The 23,100-nt window shown below is 44.1% G+C and overlaps 1 protein-coding gene across 8 annotated transcripts in view; it reads right to left on the bottom strand.

Moving 5' to 3' along the window:
• The window catches only part of HMGXB4 (HMG-box containing 4), a 125,368-nt gene that overhangs the window by 81,175 nt on the left and 21,093 nt on the right, over positions 1–23,100 (bottom strand). For 7 of the 8 annotated variants that reach the window (XM_033929574.1, XM_033929569.1, XM_033929571.1 and 4 more), the window contains exons 2-4: positions 20,514–20,641; positions 20,275–20,393; positions 584–662 (exon numbers count right to left, since the gene is read on the bottom strand). In XM_033929574.1, coding sequence (XP_033785465.1) covers positions 584–662; positions 20,275–20,393; positions 20,514–20,544 — 229 coding nt within the window. In that variant the 5' untranslated portion in view covers positions 20,545–20,641. Of the gene's footprint in view, positions 1–583; positions 663–20,274; positions 20,394–20,513; positions 20,642–23,100 lie in introns of those variants that run through there. The other variant, XM_033929576.1, reaches the window with a different exon arrangement.

Below are 23,100 nucleotides of genomic sequence, written 5' to 3'. Positions count from 1 at the left end.
TGCTTCCTCAGCAGGTCCTTTTCTCAGCTTTCACCGCAATCTCAATCTCTTCCCAGCATAATCTTTGATGCATAATGCAGTTGTCTGTCAATTGCAGCTGCTGTCACAGCCTCTCTCCACTGTGCACTCACAAGAACAGCTCAGAACTCTGCACTATGCTGACAACATATTGAGAGCTATGCATCAGCTGAATTTGAACCATGGCTCCACTTCTGACAAGCAACAATTAAATTCTGCAAAACACAATTGTACAGAACTCCCCTAGGAATAATACAGAAGAGAAGTCCCTGTAGATAGCTAACAACAAGAGAGAGAGAGGGAGCCATTGCTTACCCCTGAAAATCAGATATGAGAAAAAGATATACTTTTTGGAATTTGCCAGACTTGGTCACTGTTAAGAGACAGGATGCTGGGCTGGATGGACTTTGTATGATTCAGCATGCCTTATCTTACAATCTTATGGCCTTCCAGAGAACAATAAGCAGAAATAAAATATTTTATTTAGTTCCCTTCTGGATTGACATCTTACATGTACAGACCTTGAGTTCTGCAAAGCTTGCCATGCAGAAAGCAAAGATCCTACCTGGGTAGTAGAAGTCCTCCGAAGAATGTTTTTTTTTCTTTTTATGCACATCTGTCCCTACGAAAAACAGCTCGCTGTCCTGTAAAAGAAACAGAGAACTCAGCAGATGTTAATAATGAAGGCCATCATTGAAAGGCAGTTCTGCTGTCTCACATATAAGCCATTCTCATGTTGGCACACCAGCAACTTTACCTGTTAACCCTTTAAATACAGCTACCTGGGAAGTGATTTCAGGAAATAACTTGGTACTCAGTTCAATACAGTGCTCTTTGTTATAACAAAAGCAGAGAAACAAAGCTATTGTAGTTTTCTAGAATTTACTATTACAGAAACAATGGTATGCTTGCTGATTGCTTTTGAAAATTAGGTCATGCCATATCAAGTGGACTAGAGGCCCAACAAACAACCTCCTCCAAATTGATAAAAATTTTATGTTGATGTTCCCTTAGGTCTTAAACAAAATCATGCAAATTTTTTTGGTCCGGATCTTTAATGGTTTGAGACTTACAGGCAGCTGAATGGAGATTGCATTCAGAGAGCCATGCTCCACATAACACAAAACAGCCACTTAAACCAGGCACTGCAGCCCAACAAAACACGTCAGAGAACTGAAATTTTTTTGATTAGTATAACCCCTATTACTTAGTTCCTGTGCAAAGTTTTGAACCTAACAGGAGCTTGCCTCCCTTTTTATGGGCCAGCAAGCTATGTGAAAAATGTTACAGTAAGAAATTTAAGGCCTAATTTGTCTCCTCATTGCTCCTAACCTATACTTTGATTCAGGTCATAACTGGACCAGTAGTCATGGTCTATGATGTACATTAGAGAATGACACGGGGAAAAAATCTGTCCCCGTCACCGGCCCACCATCCTCTGCACCGCCCCGTCACCGCCGTTCCCTTCACCGCCCCGTCACCGCCCCGTCACCGTCACCGCCATCCCTTTCACCGCCCCGTCACCGCCACTGCCATCCCATTCACCGCCCCGTCACCGTCCCCGCTGCATCCATATAAGCCTTAGTACTGTAATATTTAGCTTATTCCTTTCTTATAAATCAAAGTTCCTGCTGCTGAACTAGAGAAAGAGATGTTCAGCTGGCAGGGCTTTGTTTATAAATTTTTATCAACACAACTAATATACTATTTTATCCTAAAGCAAAAAATAAATAAATAAATATAATTTTTTTTTCTACCTTTGTTGTCTGGTTTCTGCTTTCCACATCTTTTCATTGAATTCCTTCCATCCACTGTGTGTCTTCTCTCTGCGTCTTCCATTTGCTGTTACTGTGCCTCTCCCTTAACCCCCCCCCCCCCAATTGGTCTAGCACCCATCTTCTTCCCTCCGCTCCCGCATAGTCTGGCATCTGTCTTCTTCCCACTCTGTCTTCCACATTTCCCTTGGGGGTCTGTTCCTCTCCACCCTCCTTCAATGTCTGTTCTATTCCTTTCCACCACCACCCTTCCCTCCCTCCTTTACCATCTGTTCCTTTCTACTACCCTTCAGCTCCTCTCGCGTGGCCTATCTACCTTCCTTCCTCTTATTTTCATGGCACGTTACAATGTAATTTGTGCAAGCCACTGGAGCCTGCAAGCTCGGTCCCTGTCCCATCCCCACAAACCATCTCGCTTCTGTGCTCCTATTTTCTCCATTTCTAATATCTCCCCTATGTATCTGTCATTGCTCCCCCTGTGTCCATATACCATCCCCATGGCATGTCCCCTTTATGTCTCTGTCCCTATGCCCCATGCACATAATTTCCCCTCTTTCTGTTACCTTCCTGTGTCCAGATTTCCCCTATCTTCCTCTTCCATACCAGTGTGTCTCTTCTTTTCAACCCCATCTAGCTTTTTTCCCTCTTTCTTCCCCCCCCCCTGCTTCTAGCATCTGGCTCACCTGCCAGTCCTTCCCTTTCTTTCCTGCTGTGGGTTTTTCTTTCCGACTTCATCCCCTTGGCCCAGAATCCTTTTCCCTTTCACTCCCTCCTTCCAATTTGAGCCGGGAACACTAGCGATCGCACGGTCCCCGCAGCCACTACCTGCCTGCCCAATCGATCCTAGTGTTTAGCCAGCTCTCTCCCTTCTCCTCACCTTAGTTTATAGGTTTTCTTTTTCGGCGACCTGCACGCTTTCCCAAAAAGCCGCGCACGCGCGGCTGCTCAGTGTTCAATCTTCTGCTCTGCTGCAACTTCCTGTTTCCGGTTGCGTCAGAGCAGAAGATCGAAACTGAGCAGCAGCGGGTGCGCGGCTCTCTGATAGCGTGCGGGTCGCCGAAAAAGAAAATCTACAAACTAAGGTGAGGAGAAGGGAGAGAGCTGGCTAAACACTAGAATCGATTGGGCAGGCGGGTGTGAGCTGCGGGGACCGCGTGATCCTTCATGCCTCACTGCGGGGACAAGACCATTCACCGCCCCGCGGGCGGTGAATGGCCTTGTCCCCGTTGCCGCAGCGACTGCTAGTTTTCTTCCCCGTTTTCGGCGGGTGACCCGCGGCTAAAATGCAGTGGCCGCGGGTAAATCGCCACCGTGTCATTCTCTAATGTACATCTAGGATTTGCACTAGGAGCCTTTGCAGCCAACTGGAAACAAAGATATAATGACAAACATGATGTCACTTTTTTAATGCAAATTTTGCCATTTTGGGGGCACTATTCTTAATTTTTTTTTCTTTTTTTATGTCATTTGAAAGAGCATCTTTTTTTGTTACAAAAGCCACCCTGTTTCATCTTGCACCCGGCCTTGCTTTTGTCAGAATTAAGGTTCCAAAGACATGCACCATTTGCATGCTCGGATACAATGTGTTATACAGTCATCTTTGGTACCCTATTGTGTAATATGCAAATGAGTTAGAGATGTTACATTTTGCAATATAGCTAAGCTTGTTGTGCTTACCATGCTTTTAGGTTATGACACATTTGCAATATACTTTTATAAATAACCCCTCAAATTGGATGTTAGGTTGTGCTGTGTTCTTTACTGCTTGCAAGCCTAGGCATGCAAAAGTTTCACCTTTGCAAGAAACTGTGATGTCATATTGAAATGTCATGTTAGCTGTGATCTGGAAATTGGAACGTGCGAGGCGACCAAGATGATAAAGGGGATGGAACTTATTTTGTATGAGGAAAGACTAAAAAGGTTAGGGCTCTTCAGCTTGGAAAAGAACAGCTGAGGGAAGATATAATTGAAGTCTACAAAATCCTGAGTGGAGTAGAATGGGTACAAATGGATCGATTCACTAGAGGTAAGACTTGTCAAACAAATCTGATCAATTGGGTGTGACTGTATGTGATGATCTTAAGGTGGCCAAACAGGTTGAAAAGATGACAATGAAAGCTAGGGTGCATAGGGAGAGGTATGGCCAGTAGGAAAAAGGAGGTATTGATGCCCCTGTATAAGACTCTGGTGAGACCTCATTTAGAATTCTGGAGGCCGAACCTTCAAAAATATATAAAAAGGATGGAGTCGGTCCAGACCACTGCTCCTGCACCAGACTGCAGTGACAAACCACTCCCCAACCAAGAAAGCTGGCATCTGTCGTCAGGATCACCCAGTCAGAGAAATTGATGGAGAAATGACGGACGAGATTAAATGTAACTGCAAGGGAGGCAACATAGTTATCATGGGTGACTTCAACTATCCGGGGATAGACTGGAACCTAGGTACCTCCGGCTGCACTAGTGAGACCAAGTTCTTGGATGCTGTAGGCGATTGCTTCCTGAACAACTTGTCAAGGAAAATACAAGAGGAAATGCAATTCTGGACTTAATTCTAAATGGACTGCAAGGACCGGCACAACGTGTAGAAGTAGAAGGGATGCTGGGAAACAGCGATCACAATATGATCCGCTTCGACCTGGACGCAGGGGCAAAACATCGGTCCAGAACGACGGCCACAACACTGAACTTCCATAAAGGGAATTATGAAGGGATGAGACTCATGGTGGGGAAGAAGATTAAGAAGAGGATAAGCACTGTAAAAACGCTAGAGCAAGCTTGGTCCCTTTTTAAGGACACAGTCACCGAGGTGCAAAATCTATATATACCGCTTATCAACAAGGGATCCAAGAGGAAAAAGAACAAAGAACCGGCGTGGTTCACTGTAATAATAATAATAACTTTATTTTTGTATACCGCAGTACCATAACAGTTCAGAGCGGTTAACAGAGTAAGAGATTGTACATATACAGTGATGTTACAAATAAGTCAATCAGCATAGCTTAGCGAGTAGGGAGTGGTCAGGGAATCCGGAGGTATGTCGGAGATACAAGGCAGGGTTACAAGGGGGTGGGGGGGAGTCAGAGGAATTTGTCAAAGAGATAGGATTTGATTGATTTCCTGAAAGTTTGGTAGGATCGTGAGCTAGAGATGAAAGTGGTAAGACATTTATTCCATTTGCCTGCTTGGAATGCCAGGGATCTATCGAGGAACCTCTTGTAGACACAGCCCTTTAGGGACGGGAAGGTAAACAGGTAGGTATTACGAGTGCGGGTGAGGCCTGAACGTTCAAAGTGATCCGATAGGTAGATTGGAGACGAGCCTGTTAAGGTTTTGAAGCAGAGGCAAGCAAATTTGAAGATGATCCTTGCTTCCATCGGCAGCCAGTGCAGTTTTTTGTAATAAGGGCTTACATGATCCGATTTTTTGAGGTTGTAGATGAGACACACTGCAGCATTCTGAATGATTCTTAGGCGTTTGATGGTTTTTTTAAAGGATCCTAGATATATAATATTGCAGTAGTCCAGGATGCTTAAGATTAGTGATTGGACCAGAAGTCGGAAGGAGAGGAAGTCGAAATAGTGTTTGATGGTGCGAAGTTTCCAGAGGGTACCAAAACATTTTTTAACCTGAGCATTGGTATGGACTTCGAAAGTCAGGCAGCGGTCAAGGATGATTCCAAGGATTTTGATAGTGGGGTTAATTGGATAGTCTAACCCGTTTAATTTCAAGGAGGTATTTGTTAGCTTGTTGGTGGGACTAGCCAGGAAAATGTTGTTTTTTTCTGTGTTCAGTTTTAATTTGAATAGTGTGGTCCATTATTCTATCTTGGTGAGGACGGAGGAGGTGAATTGTTCAGTATCTTGAGTAAGAGAGATTATGGGAATGATAACAGTGATGTCATTCGCGTATATATATGATTTCAGTTTTAGGTCAGATAAACTCAACCACCAAACTCTACGAGATAATAACCCCCACAACGGAAGAAGCCATATCTGCAGACAGAACATGGACCACATTCCCAACTCTACAATGGTCTGATTTGAACCGACTATACAAAAAATACAGCCACGCCTCATGCGACTTGAACTACTGCCCATCGTATCTGCTAACAAATGCCTCCCTTAAATTCAAAACCAACCTCATGCAATGGATTCAAAGCACTCTCATAGAAGGTCAATTCCCACAAGATCTTGGAGAGATCATAATCACACCCCTACTGAAAGATCAAAAAGGCCCTATAGACGCTCCTACCAACTACAGACCTATCGCTTCGATCCCATTATATGTCAAACTGATTGAAGGACTTGTGGCTCAATACCTCACCAACTACCTATTTGACCATAATATACTTCACTCCTCTCAATCAGGATTTAGATCTCACCACAGCACGGAAACACTACTAGCAACACTACTAGACATAGCCCGACAACACCTCAGTAAAGGACACAGGATCCTAATTATCCAACTGGATCTTTCCGCCGCCTTCGATCTAGTCGATCACACCATATTACTCCAGATACTTGATGCAATCGGGATCTCAGGGGTGGTTTACAATTGGTTCCAAGGATTCCTTAAAACAAGAACGTACAGAGTTAAGACAAACAACACGAAATCTAACTCATGGTCAAATCCATGCGGAGTCCCGCAGGGGTCACCACTATCGCCCATTCTATTCAATCTCTTCATCTCCTCCCTCGGCACCACTCTAGACAACCTAAATGTAACATCATTCAGCTACGCAGATGACATAACTATTCTCCTCCCCTTTGAAATCCAAGATCACACCTCAACAGGACACCTAGAAATAATTCTGGATGAAGTAGAAAAATGGATGACAAATCACAAACTGAAACTAAACTCGGACAAAACCAAATTCCTAATGCTTGAAACGGACAAAAACCCATCCATAACAGACCTAGAAATTAAAGCAACCAAATACCCAATCCAGACCTCACTCAGAATCTTGGGAGTGCTGATAGACAGAAGCTGCACTATGCAGACCCAGATCAACAAAACTACCCAAAAAGCATTCTTCACAATGCGCAACTTAAGAAAAATAAGGAAATTCTTTGACAAAGAACACTACAGGATAATTGTACAATCCCTGGTACTAGGTCTCGTGGACTACTGCAATATCCTTTATCTACCATGCCCCACAAACATGATCAAAAAACTTCAAACCGTTCAGAACACAGCCCTTAGACTAATTTACTCACTCGGAAAATTTGACCACATCACCAATGCCTACCTAGACTCACACTGGCTACCGATTCGAGCCAGAATTCAATTCAAACTATACTGTCTACTCTTCAAAGTAATTAACGGTACTGCACCCACCTACCTAAATGACCGCCTAAACCGTAACCTTCCAACCAGAACAAGAAGAACACTGACATCATTCACATACCCACCACTCAAGGGTACTCACCGCAAAAAGCTTTATGATAGCCTCCTGGCAACACATGCTGCAAAACTCGAACCTTCCATCACCAGATTGTTAACCACAACATCAGACCTCAAGACATTCCGTAAAGAAATCAAAACACTGCTGTTCAAAAAATATATACAATCTACCTAACCTCCCTCACCCCATCCCCCAAGAAACCAAAACACTGCCGTCCAAAACATCTTCCGATGTTATTAAGTCTTTACTATCATTCTGTTATTAAGTCTCTATCCTCAAACTGTATTCTCTATTGTCATGTACCATCCTGGAAATGTCCAGTTCTCTTCTTATGTAATCCGCTTTGAACCGCAAGGTACAAGCGGAATAAAAATCACTAATGTAATGTAATGTAATGTAATAACATATGACCCAACGAAGCCATGTAGACATTGAATAAAGAAGGGGATAGAGGGGAGCCCTGAGGTACTCCGCAGGAATTGTGCCAGGACTGGGAGAAGGTTCTGTTAAAGTGAACTTGGTAAGTGCGTTTTTTTAGGAAGCCTGTGAACCAGTTTATTAGTACCTGTCCGGAGATGCCAATGGAGTCGAGGCATCTGAGTAAAATGTCATGGTCTACCAGGTCAAAGGCACTGCTCAGGTCGAGCTGGAGTATCAGGGCACTTTTTCCCAGTGAAAATAAATGGAGGAGGTAATTAGTCAGAGAGGCTAAGACTGTTTCTGTACTATGATTTGTGCAGAAGCCAGACTTGGAGTCATGAAGAATGTTGAACTTCTCTAGGTAATTCATGAGGTCATGAGTAACTAGACCTTCCATTATTTTTTGGAAGAGTGGTATATTGGCAATGGGTCTATAGCTGGTAGCTGAAGAGGTAGGTTCCTTGGGGTTTTTAATAATTGGAGAAACAAGGATGTGGCCGAGTTCTGTCGGAAAGTGGCCAGTGGTCAGGCATAGGGAAACCCAGTTAAAGAGTCCAGCTTTAAATGGGGGGGGGCGGATTTCATGATAGAGGGGGGGACAGTTGTCTAGTAGGCAGTTGGATTTTGCATATTTAGAGTAGATCTTGAGGGATAGGTTCCACTCTGGGCTTTCGAAGTGATTCCAGGTCATGTCTGCTATTGAACTTTCTTTTCCTATGTTATATTGGTTGATTATTGGTTCTGTGCTGGCAACTACAAGAGACGATTTCAGATTGTGAATTTTACTGGCAAAATAGTCAGCTAGGATGGTGGCGGAGGGTGGGAGTTCTGAGTTGGAGCGCTTGAGAAAATCAATATCGAACAGAGAGTTAACTATTTTGAAAAGTTCTTTACTATTCAGCGTGGGAGAATTGATTATTTGGGAATAGTGTTTACAGCGCTTTTCTTTGATTATTCTTTGACTTTTAGTCGCCAAATGAGTCTATCGTTGTGTCTCAGATTTACGCCATGTTCTTTCCAGTTTACATACTTCTCATTTTAAAGTTAAAAAGGTCAGCATCAAACCAGCTGTCTGAGGGACGAAGTGTTTTCTTGCGAAGTTTCAGTGGTGCGATTTTGTTTAGAACCTGATCGCTGAAGTTATTCCAATCAAGGAAGAAATTAGGATCTAGGCCGGGGTTGGAAATTAGACTGTAGTGCGACCAGAATTCTGTTGGGTTTAATTGTCCTCTTGACCAAAATATCTTCTTTTTAGGATTGATCCTAGTTTTCCTTTCAGGTTGTTTTTTGATCCAAGCTAATTCAAAGTTACAAAGAAGGTGGTCCGACCAGGGAGTATTAGCCCAGGTTTCTCCTATGAGACATATACTGGGGGAGATAGGGACATTGGATAGAAAAGTAATCAAGTCGAGGTGGTGACCTTTCCTGTGGGTTGGAGAAACCTAGCGAAGTTAGGAAGGAAAGTAGGTCAGTTACATTGGAATTCTCTTCCTGTTCGAGATGTAGGCCGCATCATTGATCACCTTGATGGACACAGTCTGATGAGGACCAGCCACACGGTTTCAGCAAAGGCAGATCTTGTTTGATGAACTTGCCGCACTTCTTAGAGGGAGTAAACAAGCAGATAGACAAGGGCGACCCGGTTGACATTGTATATCTGAATTTTCAGAAGGCGTTCGACAAGGTTCCACATGATCGACTATTTCGGAAAATTGCAAGTAATGGAATCGAGGGTGAAACACTCATGTGGATTAAAAACTGGCTGGAGCATAGGAAACAGAGAGTGGGGGTTAAATGGACAATACTTGGACTGGAAAAGCGTCACTAGTGGAGAGCCGCAGGGTTCGGTGCTTGGACCCGTGCTCTTCAACATATTTATAAACGATCTGGAAATTGGTACAATGAGTGAGGTGATTAAATTTGCAGACGATACGAAGTTATTCAGAGTAGTGAAGACGCAGGAGGATTGCAAAGATCTGCAATGTGACAAACACGTTCGAGAAATGGGCTGCAACATGGCAAATGAGGTTCAACGTGGATAAGTGTAAGATGATGCATGTCGGTAACAAAAATCTTATACACGAATATAGGATGTCCGGGGCGGTACTCGGAGAGACCCCCCAGGAAAGAGACTTGGGAGTACTGGTCGAGAAGTCAATGAAGCCGTCCCCGCAATGCACGACGGCAAAAAGGGCAAACAGAATGCTAGAAATGATTAAGAAGGGCATAACAAACAGATCAGAGAAGGTTATCATGCTGCTGGTACACCCTCACCTGGAATACTGCATCCAGCACTGGTCACCGTACATGAAGAAAGACATGGTACTACTCGAAAGGGTCCAGAGAAGAACGACTAAAATGGTTAAGGGGCTGGAGGAGTTGCCGTACAGCGAGAGATTAGAGAAACTGAGCATCTTCTCCCTTGAAAAGAGAAGACAGAGAGGGGACATGATCAAAACATTCAAGATACTGAAGGGAATAGACTTAGTAGATAAAGACAGGTTGTTCACCCTCTCCAAGGTAGGAAGAACGAGAGGGCACTCTCTAAAGTTAAAAGGGGATAGATTCCGTACAAACGTAAGGAAATTCTTCTTCACTCAGAGTGGTGGAAAATTGGAATGCTCTTCCGGAGGCTGTTATAGGGGAAAACATCCTCCAGGGATTCAAGACAAAGTTAGACAAGTTCCTGCTGAACCGGAACGTGCGCAGGTAGGGCTAGTCTCATCTTGGGCACTGGTCTTTGACCTAGGGGCCACCTTGGGAGCGGACTGCTGGGCACGATGGACCATTGGTCTGACCCAGCAGCAGCAATTTTTATGTTCTTATGTAAAGCAAAGATACCACTGATGCAGTGGCTATATATCAATATGTAAACAATCTTGTTCTAGAACAAGCGGTGAATGGAACTCCCCCGGATGAACCACTGTAATGACCAATATCACAGTTTTCTGACCAATCCCCTCTTCTTGGGTACCATAAAGGAAATAGAATAACTTCCCTTGCCCTTTTGTTCCAGAGGAACTGGAACTATTGCCCTGAGTTCCATTAACACCTTAAGGGGCATAGTACCAACATCACCTTTGGCTTCTCAATACACGGTGACCCCCAAGAAAGAATCTGGAATAGGAGAGGAGGATTCAAAGTTGCAATCATCCTGAATAATATGCCAAACATATTGACCGGATATCATTGCTTCCATCCCTGTGCAAGAAAGCCTAATGAACTGTGAGAGGGAGACAAGATCCTTTCCAAGTGAAGCGCGGGAGGTTGGAGTATGGGCTGGATGAGAGTTGTAAGTCCTGGATGAAATAATGGAACTCTACTGTGAAAAATCCAAGGAACATTATAAGTTCAACCCCCTTTCCACATGTAGACTAAGGGCTCCTTTTACGAAGCCACGTTAGCGGTTTAACGCGCATAATAGTGCACGCTAAACTGCCAGACGCGCTAGCCGCTAATCCTGATTTTAGTAGATTTGTAATTCGCTTTGAAATATTGTTATAAGCGTTTGCATCAAATTTTAATAAACATGAAGGAGTAGAATACTGCCAACCTCTGAGAATTCTAAAAAGAGGGCCGTGACAGGAATGAAATAAAAAGAACTCCTAGGATTAACTTGTAGTAATGTCTGTTATCCGGAATCCTTAAAATCCACTACAAACATCACTCAAGCTTCTCCAAACAACAAACTGCCCTTAAAGGGAAGATGCCCTAGGTGCAAACCAGAAGCTACATTCACCTTGATACCTTTAAGACAAGGCTCACATCCTGAAAGAGAACTTCAGGGATTACTCTCAACTGTCACATAGCCTTTGCCCTCTCGCCCCCCTGAAACCTGGCTATAGTGTGGTTCAGAGCCTCAAAGAGAGCTAGAATAATTTTGGAGCCTCAAAGAGAGCTAGCATAGGAATGTGAAGAGGCACCAATTTGGGAAAGGGGACTTGTATACTACCTTTTTAATTGCCTTTGGTATTCAAAAAAGGTGTCTTTTCCATGGTTAAAAGTAGCTGTACAGCTCTTGCTGTCAATTTAGGGAACTGTCATGCACACGGTAGGAGAAGATGGCAGCTTCAGAATCCTGTGCTACAGCCTGAACAACATGGAGGCACTGCCACCCTAGAAGTGAATACTGTGCTGTCCGCATGAAAAAATGAAGTTTCCCCAGGCCACCAAGGACCGCCACTAGAGCCTCCTCAAACTCAAGCAGCAGCACGACTACTACTATAAATTATTTCTAAAGCGCTACCAGAGAAATGCAGCGCTGCACAAAGGCAGAAGTAATAAGGGAACTTTCAACATGCATAGCTTCACCATTGAAAAACTCATACAGCGACTAGAAGAAACCCAGACCAATCCCAGGATACTCTCCTGTCATTGAGAAAACTGTGCTGCGATGTGCTTCCTGCCGCTCCAGTTCAGAGACCATCCGAAACTAGGCAGACGAGCACAGAGCTAAAACACCCCCTAAAACACCCTCAGGCCATTCAAGATGGGCCCCATGCCAGCAGAACACGTATGATATAAAAATCAGCGCATCAAACACTAACAAACAGGCCGTCGCAAAAGTAGAGGAAAAACAGCCTGGGGGAGTACTGCTTGAATGCTGCAGTACTGCCAACAGCATACAAAAGAAAGCGCGTGGCTCCCTTGCTCAGCAATAACAGTTCCTTCAACGCTCTGGCAATTACATACCCTCAGCTCCCTTCGGCAAAAATTTACTCCCGTGCCGAAAAGAGTTTGACAGTTAACACCACCCAAACCCGGCTTCAGAACCTATGCTGCTTTAGAAGTTATGGCGGCTAGAAATAAAATTGCTCACAGCAAAGCCACTCACCTGTCCTAACCAAAACATACTCACAATAAACTATGAGTTAGGGCTTATAGATGCCAGCAAAGTGCTGGTTGTGCTGGTTGCTCAGCACTAGGAGGGCAGACATGGTATATATTCACTGTGGTCTCTTTTTATTTTTTATTTAAGGGAACGAAGAAAAAGCACAGTTACTTAACGTAACCGGTGTTATCCAGGGACAGCAGGCAGCTATTCTCACATATGGGTGACGTCATCGACGAAGCCCGGATGCGGACGCCTCACAAGCAGACTTGCTTGAAGAAACTTGAAGTTTCGAGTCGACTGCACTGCGCATGCGCGAGTGCCTTCCCTCCCAGCGTAGGGCGCGTCTCCTCAGTTCAGATAGCTAGCAGAGAAGCCAACCAGGGGAGGTGGGTGGGTTGTGAGAATAGCTGCCTGCTGTCCCTGGATAACACCTGTTACGGTAAGTAACTGTGCTTTATCCCAGGACAAGCAGGCAGCCTATTCTCACATATGGGTGACCTACAAGCTAACCAGAATGGGATGGTGGGAGTGTTGGCAATTTAGGAGAATAAATTTTGTAATATTGTCTGGCCAAAATGGCCATCCCGTCTGGAGAAAGTATCCAGACAATAGTGAGAAGTGAAAGTATGAATCGAGGATCAAATAGCAACCTTGCAAATTTCCTCAATAGGTGTAGATCTGAGGAAAGCTACTGAAGCTGCCATTGCCCTAATTTTATGGGCTGTGACTCTACTTTGTAGGGGTAATCCAGCCTGGGCATAGCAGAATGAGATACAAGCAGCCATCCAGTTGGAGATGGTACACTTAAAAATAGGATGTCCCAACTTATTTGGATCGAAGGAGACAAAAAGTTGAGGAGCAGTTCTGTGTGGTTTGGTGCGTTCCAAATAGAAGGCCAAAGCATATTTACAGTCTAGAGTATGAAGAGCTACTTCTCCAGGATGAGAATGAGGCTTTGGAAAAAACAGTGGAAGAACAATGGATTGGTTGAGATGAAATTCCGAGACCACTTTAGGGAGGAATTTAGGATGAGTACGAAGAATCACTTTGTCATGATGGAACACTGTGAACGGTGGGTCAGCAACTAAAGCTTGCAGCTCACTAACTCGTCGAGCAGAAGTGAGAGCTATGAGAAACACCACTTTCCAAGTGAGATACTTCAGATGAGCCTTATCAATTGGTTCAAATGGAGGCTTCATGAGTTGAGAAAGGACAACATTGAGGTCCCAAACCACAGGAGGCGGTTTGAGAGGAGGTTTGACATTGAAAAGTCCTTTCATGAATCTGGAAACCATTGGATGAGCAGAGAGGGGTTTCCCTTCAATAGGCTGATGAAAAGCCGCAATTACACTGAGATGGACTCGGATAGATGTAGACTTGAGGCCAGAATTGCAATAAGTGCAAAATGTAGTCCAAAACAGAAGATAAGGAGGAATGCTGGGGCTCCTTATGATGAGAAAAACACCACGAAGAAAATCTAGTCCATTTTTGGTGATAGCATTGTCTAGTGGTAGGCTTCCTAGAAGCTTCTAAAACATCTCTTACAGATTGAGAAAACTGAAGAGGGGTTATGTTGAGAGGTACCAAGCTGTCAGGTGTAGAGACTGCAGGTTGGGATGAAGCAGACATCCTTGATTCTGTGTAAGCAGAGAAGAAAAAACTGGTAGAAGGTATGGCTCCCTGTTGCTGAGTTGAAGTAGAACGGAGTACCAAGGTTGTCTCGGCCACCGAGGAGCAATTAGAATCATGGTGGCATGATCGTTCTTCAACTTAACCAGAGTCTTGAGAATGAGAGGAAATGGAGGGAATGCATATAGGAAGAGATTCGTCCATTCCAGAAGAAAAGCATCTGCCTCGAAGCGGAGAGGAGAGTATAGTATATCCTGGAGCAGAACTGAGGCAGTTTGTAGTTGTGGGGAGCTGCAAAGAGTTCTATCTGAGGCGTTCCCCACTTTGAAAAAATGTGATGAAGAGGCGAGGAATGGAGTGTCCATATGTGAGGTTGCAGAAGACGACTCAACTTGTCCACTAAGCAATTCTTCGCCCCTTGAATGTAGACAGTTTTGAGGAAGGTGTTGTGGCGGATTGCCAAGTCCCAAACCTTCAGAGCTTCTTGACAAAGAGAGGCAGATCCCGTCCCTCCCCGTTTGTTGACATAATACATTGCGACCTGGTTGTCTGTCCGAATGAGGACTACTTGGTCATGAAGAAGATGTTGAAAAGCATTGAGAGCTTTGAGGATCGCTCTGAGTTCCAACAGATTGATATGACACTGAAGATCCGTACTGGTCCAGAGGCCTTGAGTACGGAGACCATCGAGATGAGCGCCCCAAGCGTAGGTCGAAGAGTCTGTCGTTAGGACCTTCTGATGGGGAGGCGTTTGAAAAAGCAAGCCTCTGGAAAGATTGGAAGAGAGCATCCACCAACGAAGAGACTGCTTCAATGAAGGAGTGGCTGTTATGTGTCGAGAAAGTGGATCACAAACCTGCATCCATTGAGATGCCAGGGTCCACTGAGGAATTCTGAGATGAAGTCTGGCAAAAGGAGTCACGTGTACTGTGGAGGCCATGTGACCTAGGAGTACCATCATGTGTCTCGCTGAGATGGTAGAGCGGGATGACACTGTATGACAGAGTTGAAGAAGAGCTTCCAGTCGTTGTTGTGGAAAGAATGCTCTGAGTTGGACAGTGTCCAGAACAGCTCCAATGAATTGTAGATTTTGTGAGGGCTGAAGTTGAGATTTGGGAAAGTTGATTTTGAATCCCAAACTTTGTACGAACCAGGTAGTCCGTTGGGTCGCTACAATAAAACCTTGAGATGTGGAATCTTTGATGAGTTAGTCATCGAGGTAGGGAAATACCTGAAGACCATGGTTCTTGAGAGCTGCTGCTACCACTACCAGGCACTTGGTGAACACTCTGGGAGACGAGGCCAGGCTGAAGGATAGTACTCTGTATTGATAATGCAGATTCCCCACCCGAAATCTGAGATACTGACGGGAGGCTGGATGAATGGGAATATGAGTGTAGGCCTCCTTGAGATCCAAAGAGCATAACCAGTCGTTCTGCTCAAGAAGGGGATAAAGGGATGCCAGGGACAACATTCAAAACTTTTCTTTGACTAGAAATTTGTTGAGAGCCCTCAGATCCAGAATGGGCCGCAGATCGCCCGTCTTCTTCGGAACAAGGAAGTAATGGGAATAAAATCCCCTGTTCTGCTGTTCCAAGGGAACTGGTTCGATGGCATGGAGATGAAGCAGAGCTTGAGCTTCCTGAAGAAGAAGGGCGGTCTGGGATGGATTGGAAGGATACTCTCTTGGAGGAAGCTCTGGTGGAACCTGAGTGAAATGAAGAGAGTATCCTTCACTGATGATGGTAAGTACCCAGAGGTCGGATGTAATTGTCGTCCATCGATGGTAAAAAAGATGGAGACGACCTCCTGTTGGGGGAAAAGAAGGCAGAGTCAGAACGGTGGAGGGTATACTCTGTTTTAAACAGTCAAAAAGGCTGAGTAGCCTTAGGTGCAGCAGAAGGTTGAGGTTTTTGTTGCTTCGGAGGCTGCTGTTTCTTGAGCGGAGGGTGATTATAAGGAGCCGTCCTCGGAGCAAAATGCCGCTGATAGATAGGAGCAGGGCGTGTAGGTTTGGCAGGAGCTGGTTTTGGCTTAGGTCTGACAATAGAAGCAAAGGATTTTTCATGGTCAGACAATTTCTTGGTGGCTGCCTCGATAGATTCATCGAAGAGGTCATTGCCTTCACAAGGAATGTTAGCTAAGCGGTCCTGAAGATTAGGGTCCATGTCAATGGTACGAAGCCAGGCAAGGCAACGCATAGCTACAGAACAAGCAGCTGCTCGGGCAGACAACTTGAAGGCATCATAAAATGACTGGAGGAGATGCAATCAGAGTAGAGATAAAGAAGCAAGGACTACTTGAAATTCAAAGGGTTTTCGAGTATCCAAATAAGTAAAAAACAGAAAATTATAATTGAGGACTTTACAAGATATCATGGCATTTTGATAGATGCAACGTCCGAATTTGTCCATAGTTTTCCCTTCCCTTCCAGGAGGAACGGTGGCATAAACCTTGGAAGGATGGGACCTCTTCAAGGAGGACTCGACAAGCAGGGATTGATGAGATAACTGCGAGTTGTCAAACCCCTTACGATGCACAGTTTTATACCTAGAGTCCAATTTTCCTGGAACAGCTGGTAGGGAAAAAGGTGTCTCCATGCATTGACCAAAAGTCTGATTCAAAAGCTTATGAAGAGGAAGCTTAAGTGACTCTGCTGGAGGCTGAGGAAGATGCATGACTTCGAGATACTCCTTAGAGTAGTTGGAGGCAGTATCTAGTTGAAGATCCAAGTCCACAGCCATCTGACGAAGAAAAGATGAGAAAGATAGCTGATCTGCCAATGCTTTGCCTCGAGAAGGACTCGAGGATGTCGAGGAAGCCTGGGTCGAAGATGAAGCTTCAGCAGGAAAAAAGGCATCAAAGGAATATGGCAATCGACACCGCTACATCCTCGAGGTTCGGCACTGGAGACCTCGAACGAGGAGTCGGTGGTCTAGTTGAAGTAGGGGTAGATCGAGGCTTAGTTGAAGAAGGTCGTTCTTTAGAAGAAGAACTATGCCTGGAAGGATGCCTCGATGAAGGCCTCTATCTTCGGTGAGAACTGTGACTGGAAGCAGATCTCGAAGATCGAGGAGACTTCGCCTCGGAGACAGAAGTAGCCGATGCTATCAAAGAATGGATAGGACTGGAGGCTGTAGATCGAAGCTCCAGAGGCTTGATGAAGGAACCTCGATCCACTCCCAAAGGCTCTGCTCCTTGTATAGAGTGTGAGGATTCCTGCCGAGGCACTTGCAAAGATTCTGCTCCTTGCTTCATGTGCTTAGATGCCAGACCCCAGACACTCGCAGAGACTCTGCTCCCTGCAGAGTGTGTAAGCTCAGACTGAGGCAAAGGAAGCGGCTCGACCTCGCGGGAGTCTGCTGAATGCCCAGGCTGGATAAGAGGAAGAAGCTTCGGTCCCATATTAATAAGGAACTGAATGAACCGCTTCTCCAACATGGTCTGGAAAGAAGCCGGCAAGGATGGATCCATGTCTGAAACCAGACCACCTGCTTTGGCTGGAGGTTCCCTCGAGGCAGTGTGACTGTGCTTCGACTTGGAAGTCTTAGGCACTTTAATCACTACCGCTGGAACTGTCTGCTGAGCTATCTGACCTGAGGAAACAGGGGAAGATACAGATGTCGTCGAAGAAAGAGCCGCTGCAAACGATGAAGGTCTGATGAGGCTCGAGGTGGAAGCAGTAGAAGTAGGAGGGGCCTCGGTAGGAGTTGAGGCCTCGGTCGCCTTTGAAGTCTAGGGATCAGAAGAAGAATCCATCCCGAAGAGCTTGTCCACCAAAATACGATGACGGTTGAAGCGTAGCACAGCGCAAGCACGACTTCGGATGATGTTTCGGCTCAAGGCACTTGAGGCAGCGACTGTGTGGGTTCGTAAAAGAAATCACACGCTGCCATTTGCTACACTTCTTGAAGCCCATGACAGGCCGGGACATAGAAGTAAAAATAGCCGCCGCAAGATCGAAGCCCTCGGGCTGTGGCCGAGTGGCCTGTCCCGGCAAACGGATGGAAGATGAAAAAAAATTTTTTTTTTAGACTAAAAATGAAAAAAATAAAATAAGAACAGCGATTTGTGAGGAAAAAAATACAAACCGCGGTTCAGAGAAGGCACAAAGTAACGAAGTTAAACGCAAAGATTCAAAGACGGACTTCTCGACTCTGCGGAAAACTGAGGAGACGCACCCTACGCTGGGCGGGAAGGCACTCGCGCATGCGCAGTGTGGTCGACTCGAAACTTCGAGTTTCTTCAAGCAAGTCTGCTTGTGAGGCGTCCGCATCTGGGCTCCATCGATGACGTCACCCATATGTGAGAATAGGCTGCCTGCTTGTCCTGGGATAAATAGAGAACCAGTCAGACTCTAACACTGGAGGGAGGGTGAGGCAGGGACCTGGGGGGGGGGCAGGTGTAACCCCTAAAGCCGGACATCCGTGTCTCACTGAAGAGAAACCTCAACAGGAGAATAAAATTGCCATCTCATTGAAGGGAAACCTTAACAGGAGAAGAAATTTGCCCAGTCACAGCCAGAATTCAGGAGCTAGTTGAATAGTGAACATAGAGCATACTGAAGATACAGAAGGCATGCCAGCCAATAGGGCCACCTGTTAATCAGTTTCTCTATCTCCACCTTCCGGTTAGATGTGTGCTATCCCACTAGTCTCTGGATTCATCTGCTGCTGTTGCTAAGGAAGAGTTAGGGGAAATCATGTGAATATAACCATGTGGTTGCAGTTTACAGCACATATTGTCTACACAGAGTTCTTCAACTGCCAGCCCATGGACCAGTGCTGGTCCACAGAAATTTCCTGCTGGTCCATAGGGCTGGCATGTGCGTCGGGCCCGAGACAGCGTTCTTCAGCCACCGGTCCATGGTGCAATCAATGCCGCAATGTCTTCAGGCCGGCTCCCTCTTCCTCAGTGCTGCAGTGCACAAAGCAGTGGGCAGAGTCCCCTATGCCTGAACTGGAAGCCCTCTCTCTGACATCGCAACATCAGAGGTAAGGCTTTATGATGAGGCACGGGACGCGCGAAGAGCTGCTGCCCGCGTCTTTGTGCATTGCAGCACTGAGGAAGAAGGAGGCGGCCTGAAGATAACACTGGGGGCGGCATAAAATATCCAGGCGGGAGCAGGCCAGACGGTAAGTCACAGCATGGAGGGAGGGAGACAACAAAGTAGGGGGAATGATTTTAGTTTTAAATTTAGTGATTGAATTACATCTGCTGTCTGTTCAGGAAGAAATGCATTTGTGAGTTTTTTCCTCTGGAGTTGTACTGCATGCCAAGTCTTGCATCTTGTATATATTAGTACTTTTAGTTTTTGGTCCCATATTTGCATGGGGTTATCTGTGTTCTGGTAGGAATGAATATTGAGAGCATTCCTTGTGCTTTGTGTAGTTTAATTTTGTGGTTAACCATTATGTGTTAATACGATTATATTTGTGTGTGTGTGTATATATGTGAATGGAAAAAATGGTGTTACAATTAGTACTATTTTGGGGGCGGGGTCTGGGGTGGAGATGGGCGGCATCTGGCCCACGGCTTAACCCAGTGTTCTTCAACTGCCAGTCCGCAGACCGATGCTGGTCCACAAAATAATTACTTCATTTCCGCCAGTCCATAGATGTCAAAAGGTTGAAGAACACTGGTCTAGCACACGAGAAGTTTCTGTAAACTGGGTATTTGCAATAGGATAGAACATGCCTGCAAGGTCAGCATGACGTCAGTAAGCATGTTGTTCACTTCCTTCTATTGCTGACAGAGATTAAACCAATAGCATATGATGAGTTAAGTCATTGTTGCTAAGGAAAAGTACTAACAAAATAAAATTAATAGGAAATCATGTGACTTGAATAAAACCAATAGAATATTGTTGAAGAATGCAATTTGTAAATGGATGGTAATTGGAAGATGTACCAACTACGTATGTTTAATAATAAATTAATTAATGATATCATTATTCCAATAAAATGACCAGTCACTGGTAATATGAGGAGACTTTTGACTGTGAGCTTACTAATTTCAGTAAACAGTCAAATACTCAAAGCTTTTGACTATTAACCACACTTTTTGCGTTAGATTTCTTTCTTGATCTCCTCTGAGATAGAATTAAGAGCTGAGGAATATATTTAATAATTGGGGGGCATTTATGTAGCCTGTCCACATAGTTATTTCAACCAAACAGGAGGACTTGCAGACCTGAGCAGCAATCTCCTCCTCTTCTCGCAGCAGATCCTTGTAGGAGCGTTTCTTCTCTCGCTGACTCCTCCCAGCTACCAGACCTGGCTCATCAATGCCTCTGTCATTATCTAAATACTCTGGAACCATCATCATAAGAGAGAAAGCATGTGGAGAGAAAAAGACAACAGCTATAAAACATCCCAGGCAACGTAGTAAAATGACAAGTTTCTTTATAATATAGGTTGGTAGGAGGTTACCTTCCTTTTTCCTGGAGTCATCGTAAGCCATAGCGGTCTCCGAAGAGACAAGGAAGATTGTTGATCTGCGTACATGCAAGGATTCTGGGCTGAGAGCAAGTAGCTCCTTTTACATCAACAGGACCAGTCTGGCAAAATAAACCCACAAAGGTCAATGAGACAGCAGCACTGGGGAGTTTTCTACAAGTTTTGCAAAATGTGTGAAATATTTGATCATCGCATTGTCTCCAGCTTACCTTTTTCCTCATTTTGTGTTGCATAGACCATCAAGAAAAACTAGAAACTTCTACTTATTTGCTTATCCAAAAATTAATGGGTATAGATTTAAGACCTTCTTAGATAGGACCCTAGCATTTCAAGCTGGTAGGCAACAATCTTAGTTAGGTAAATGTATTCAGCAAGCTATGTTATCCTATTGCAGTTTTCGGAAATTAAGATCACTTTGTTCAATAAGTTTATTACTTAGTGAGTTTTATTATTGAAATTCTAGTTTACAAATATTTGTATTTTTTACTGTATTATTGTAATTCGCTGATTGTCTAGCTCATTTTAGTGTAAACCACCTAGAACGTTTGGTTATGGCGGTATAAAAGATTAAAGTTATTATTATTATTACATCATAAACAAATAGACTGTGCTGTCTTCAGGTTCTGCCTCTCTAAAAGTATTTTAGTAATATGGGGGAAAAAAAGCAGGAGTAGTTGCCTCAAATGCTTTTAAAAAAAGTGTAGGACTTTCAGTGTTACAACCCAGAACTAAATATCCCAGGCTATTTTGATAAGTGTGTTTGGGGAAGTGAGAGAAGCAAAGATGAGCCACAGAGACATTTTCAGAAAGGCAATGACTTTCCCCTTTAATATAAAAAAAAAAAAGCCACCAGAGGAAAAAGGAGAAATTATGTCTTACTTTTTAATTTACTTTAATGCCTTCGCTAAACTGTTTTCCAGCGATTTAGAAAATTGGCTCTTCAACATTGAAATGAGTCCTCCGATGGATTCTTTAAAAATGCCCCACCAAGTCTGGAAATATACCTTGGGGTCATTCCATGTCAAGTGGACCAATACTGAAAACTGCCCATGCTTGACCCCTTTGAAATCCAACCAAATTTTACAGGGATGTTGTCTAGGGTCTCAAATGAAACACTGCAAAATTTTTTGGATCCATCTCAATTTGGCCAGGAGCTAGGGGTGGTTGAACAAAAGTAATCAATCTACTCCCATGCCTCGTGTGACCTAAAATGCCAACTTTGCTTAAGCACTGCGGCAGAAGGAAACTATCTAGGAGTCTGAAATTTTGCAGTTTGGTATAACACCTTGGGGCATGTTTCTGTGCCAAGTTTGAAATCTTTTGCGAAAGTGCTTTCATTTCTACAGGTCAGCAAAATAGGCAAAAAAATTCACAAATGAAAATTATTTGCACAGTTTGGCTCCATACTGCTGCTGGTCAGCTGAGGGTACAACTTTACCAGCAGACATGTACCATGAGGTGCTTCCAAGATTTGCAATATGAATTTTTACAGTCAAGTGAAGCTGAAGATATGACCATCCAAAAAATATGGCTTTATGCAAAATGCAAATTTTCACTATTTTTCAGATTCAAATCTCTAATGGGTAGTTTTTTTTTTTGTTTTATATATCATTTGAAAGAGCATGTTTTTTGCTACAGAAGCTATCCTGTTTCATAGTAACATAGTTGATGATGGCAGATAAAGACCCGAATGGTCCATCCAGTCTGCCCAACCTGATTCAATTTAAATTTTTTCTCTTAGCTATTTCTGGGCAAGAATCCAAAGCTCTACCCGGTACTGTGCTTGGGTTCCAACTGCCAAAATCTCCGTTAAAACCTACTCCATCCCATTTAAACCCTCCCAGCCATTGAAGCCCTCTCCAGCCCATCCTCCCCCAAACGGCCATATACAGACACAGACCATGTAAGTCTGCCCAGTACTGGCAGTTCAATATTTAATATTATTTTCTGATTCTAGATCCTCTGTGTTCATTCCCATGCTTATGAGTTTTGATTTTAGTTTGTATATAATATTAGTATCTTGTTTTATAATGCTTATGTATCTTATTGTAAATCGCTTAGTAAATTATAGATAAGCGATTCATCAAATGAATAAATAAACATAAACATAAAACATGCTTCTTTGAACTCAGTCACTGTTTTCCTCTCCACCACCTCTCTTGGGAGTGCATTCCAGGCATCCACCACCCTCTCCGTAAAGTTTTGTCTTGGACCCGATCTTAATTTGATGAGACTTGATGGTTTAAAGATAACAATTACTTGCTTGTGTAAACATGTTATGTTGGAAGGGTCATTGGCACTTCATTGTGAATGTGCAGTGGAACTATATTGATCTGAAAACTTATAACCAAGCTTTGCCAGTCACAACTACTCGTCTTGTACTATGCTCAGCGTTTGACAAACTCACTGTGCGCTTCTGCAAGATGACAGTCAAAACATGCATTGGCTTGAACAAACTACTTACTGCGTGCAAGCCCAAACACATAATCATGTGATTCACAAGAATGTACGCATAGCTATATTAGTATGTCTGATATATGCAGCTTTTCTGAACATGTTC

This window comes from Geotrypetes seraphini, chromosome 2 (genome assembly GCF_902459505.1).
Source record: "Geotrypetes seraphini chromosome 2, aGeoSer1.1, whole genome shotgun sequence".
Taxonomy (NCBI): Eukaryota; Metazoa; Chordata; class Amphibia; order Gymnophiona; family Dermophiidae; genus Geotrypetes; species Geotrypetes seraphini.
Note: the sequence above shows the minus strand (reverse complement) of the source record. Positions and strands in the feature narration are given on the sequence as shown.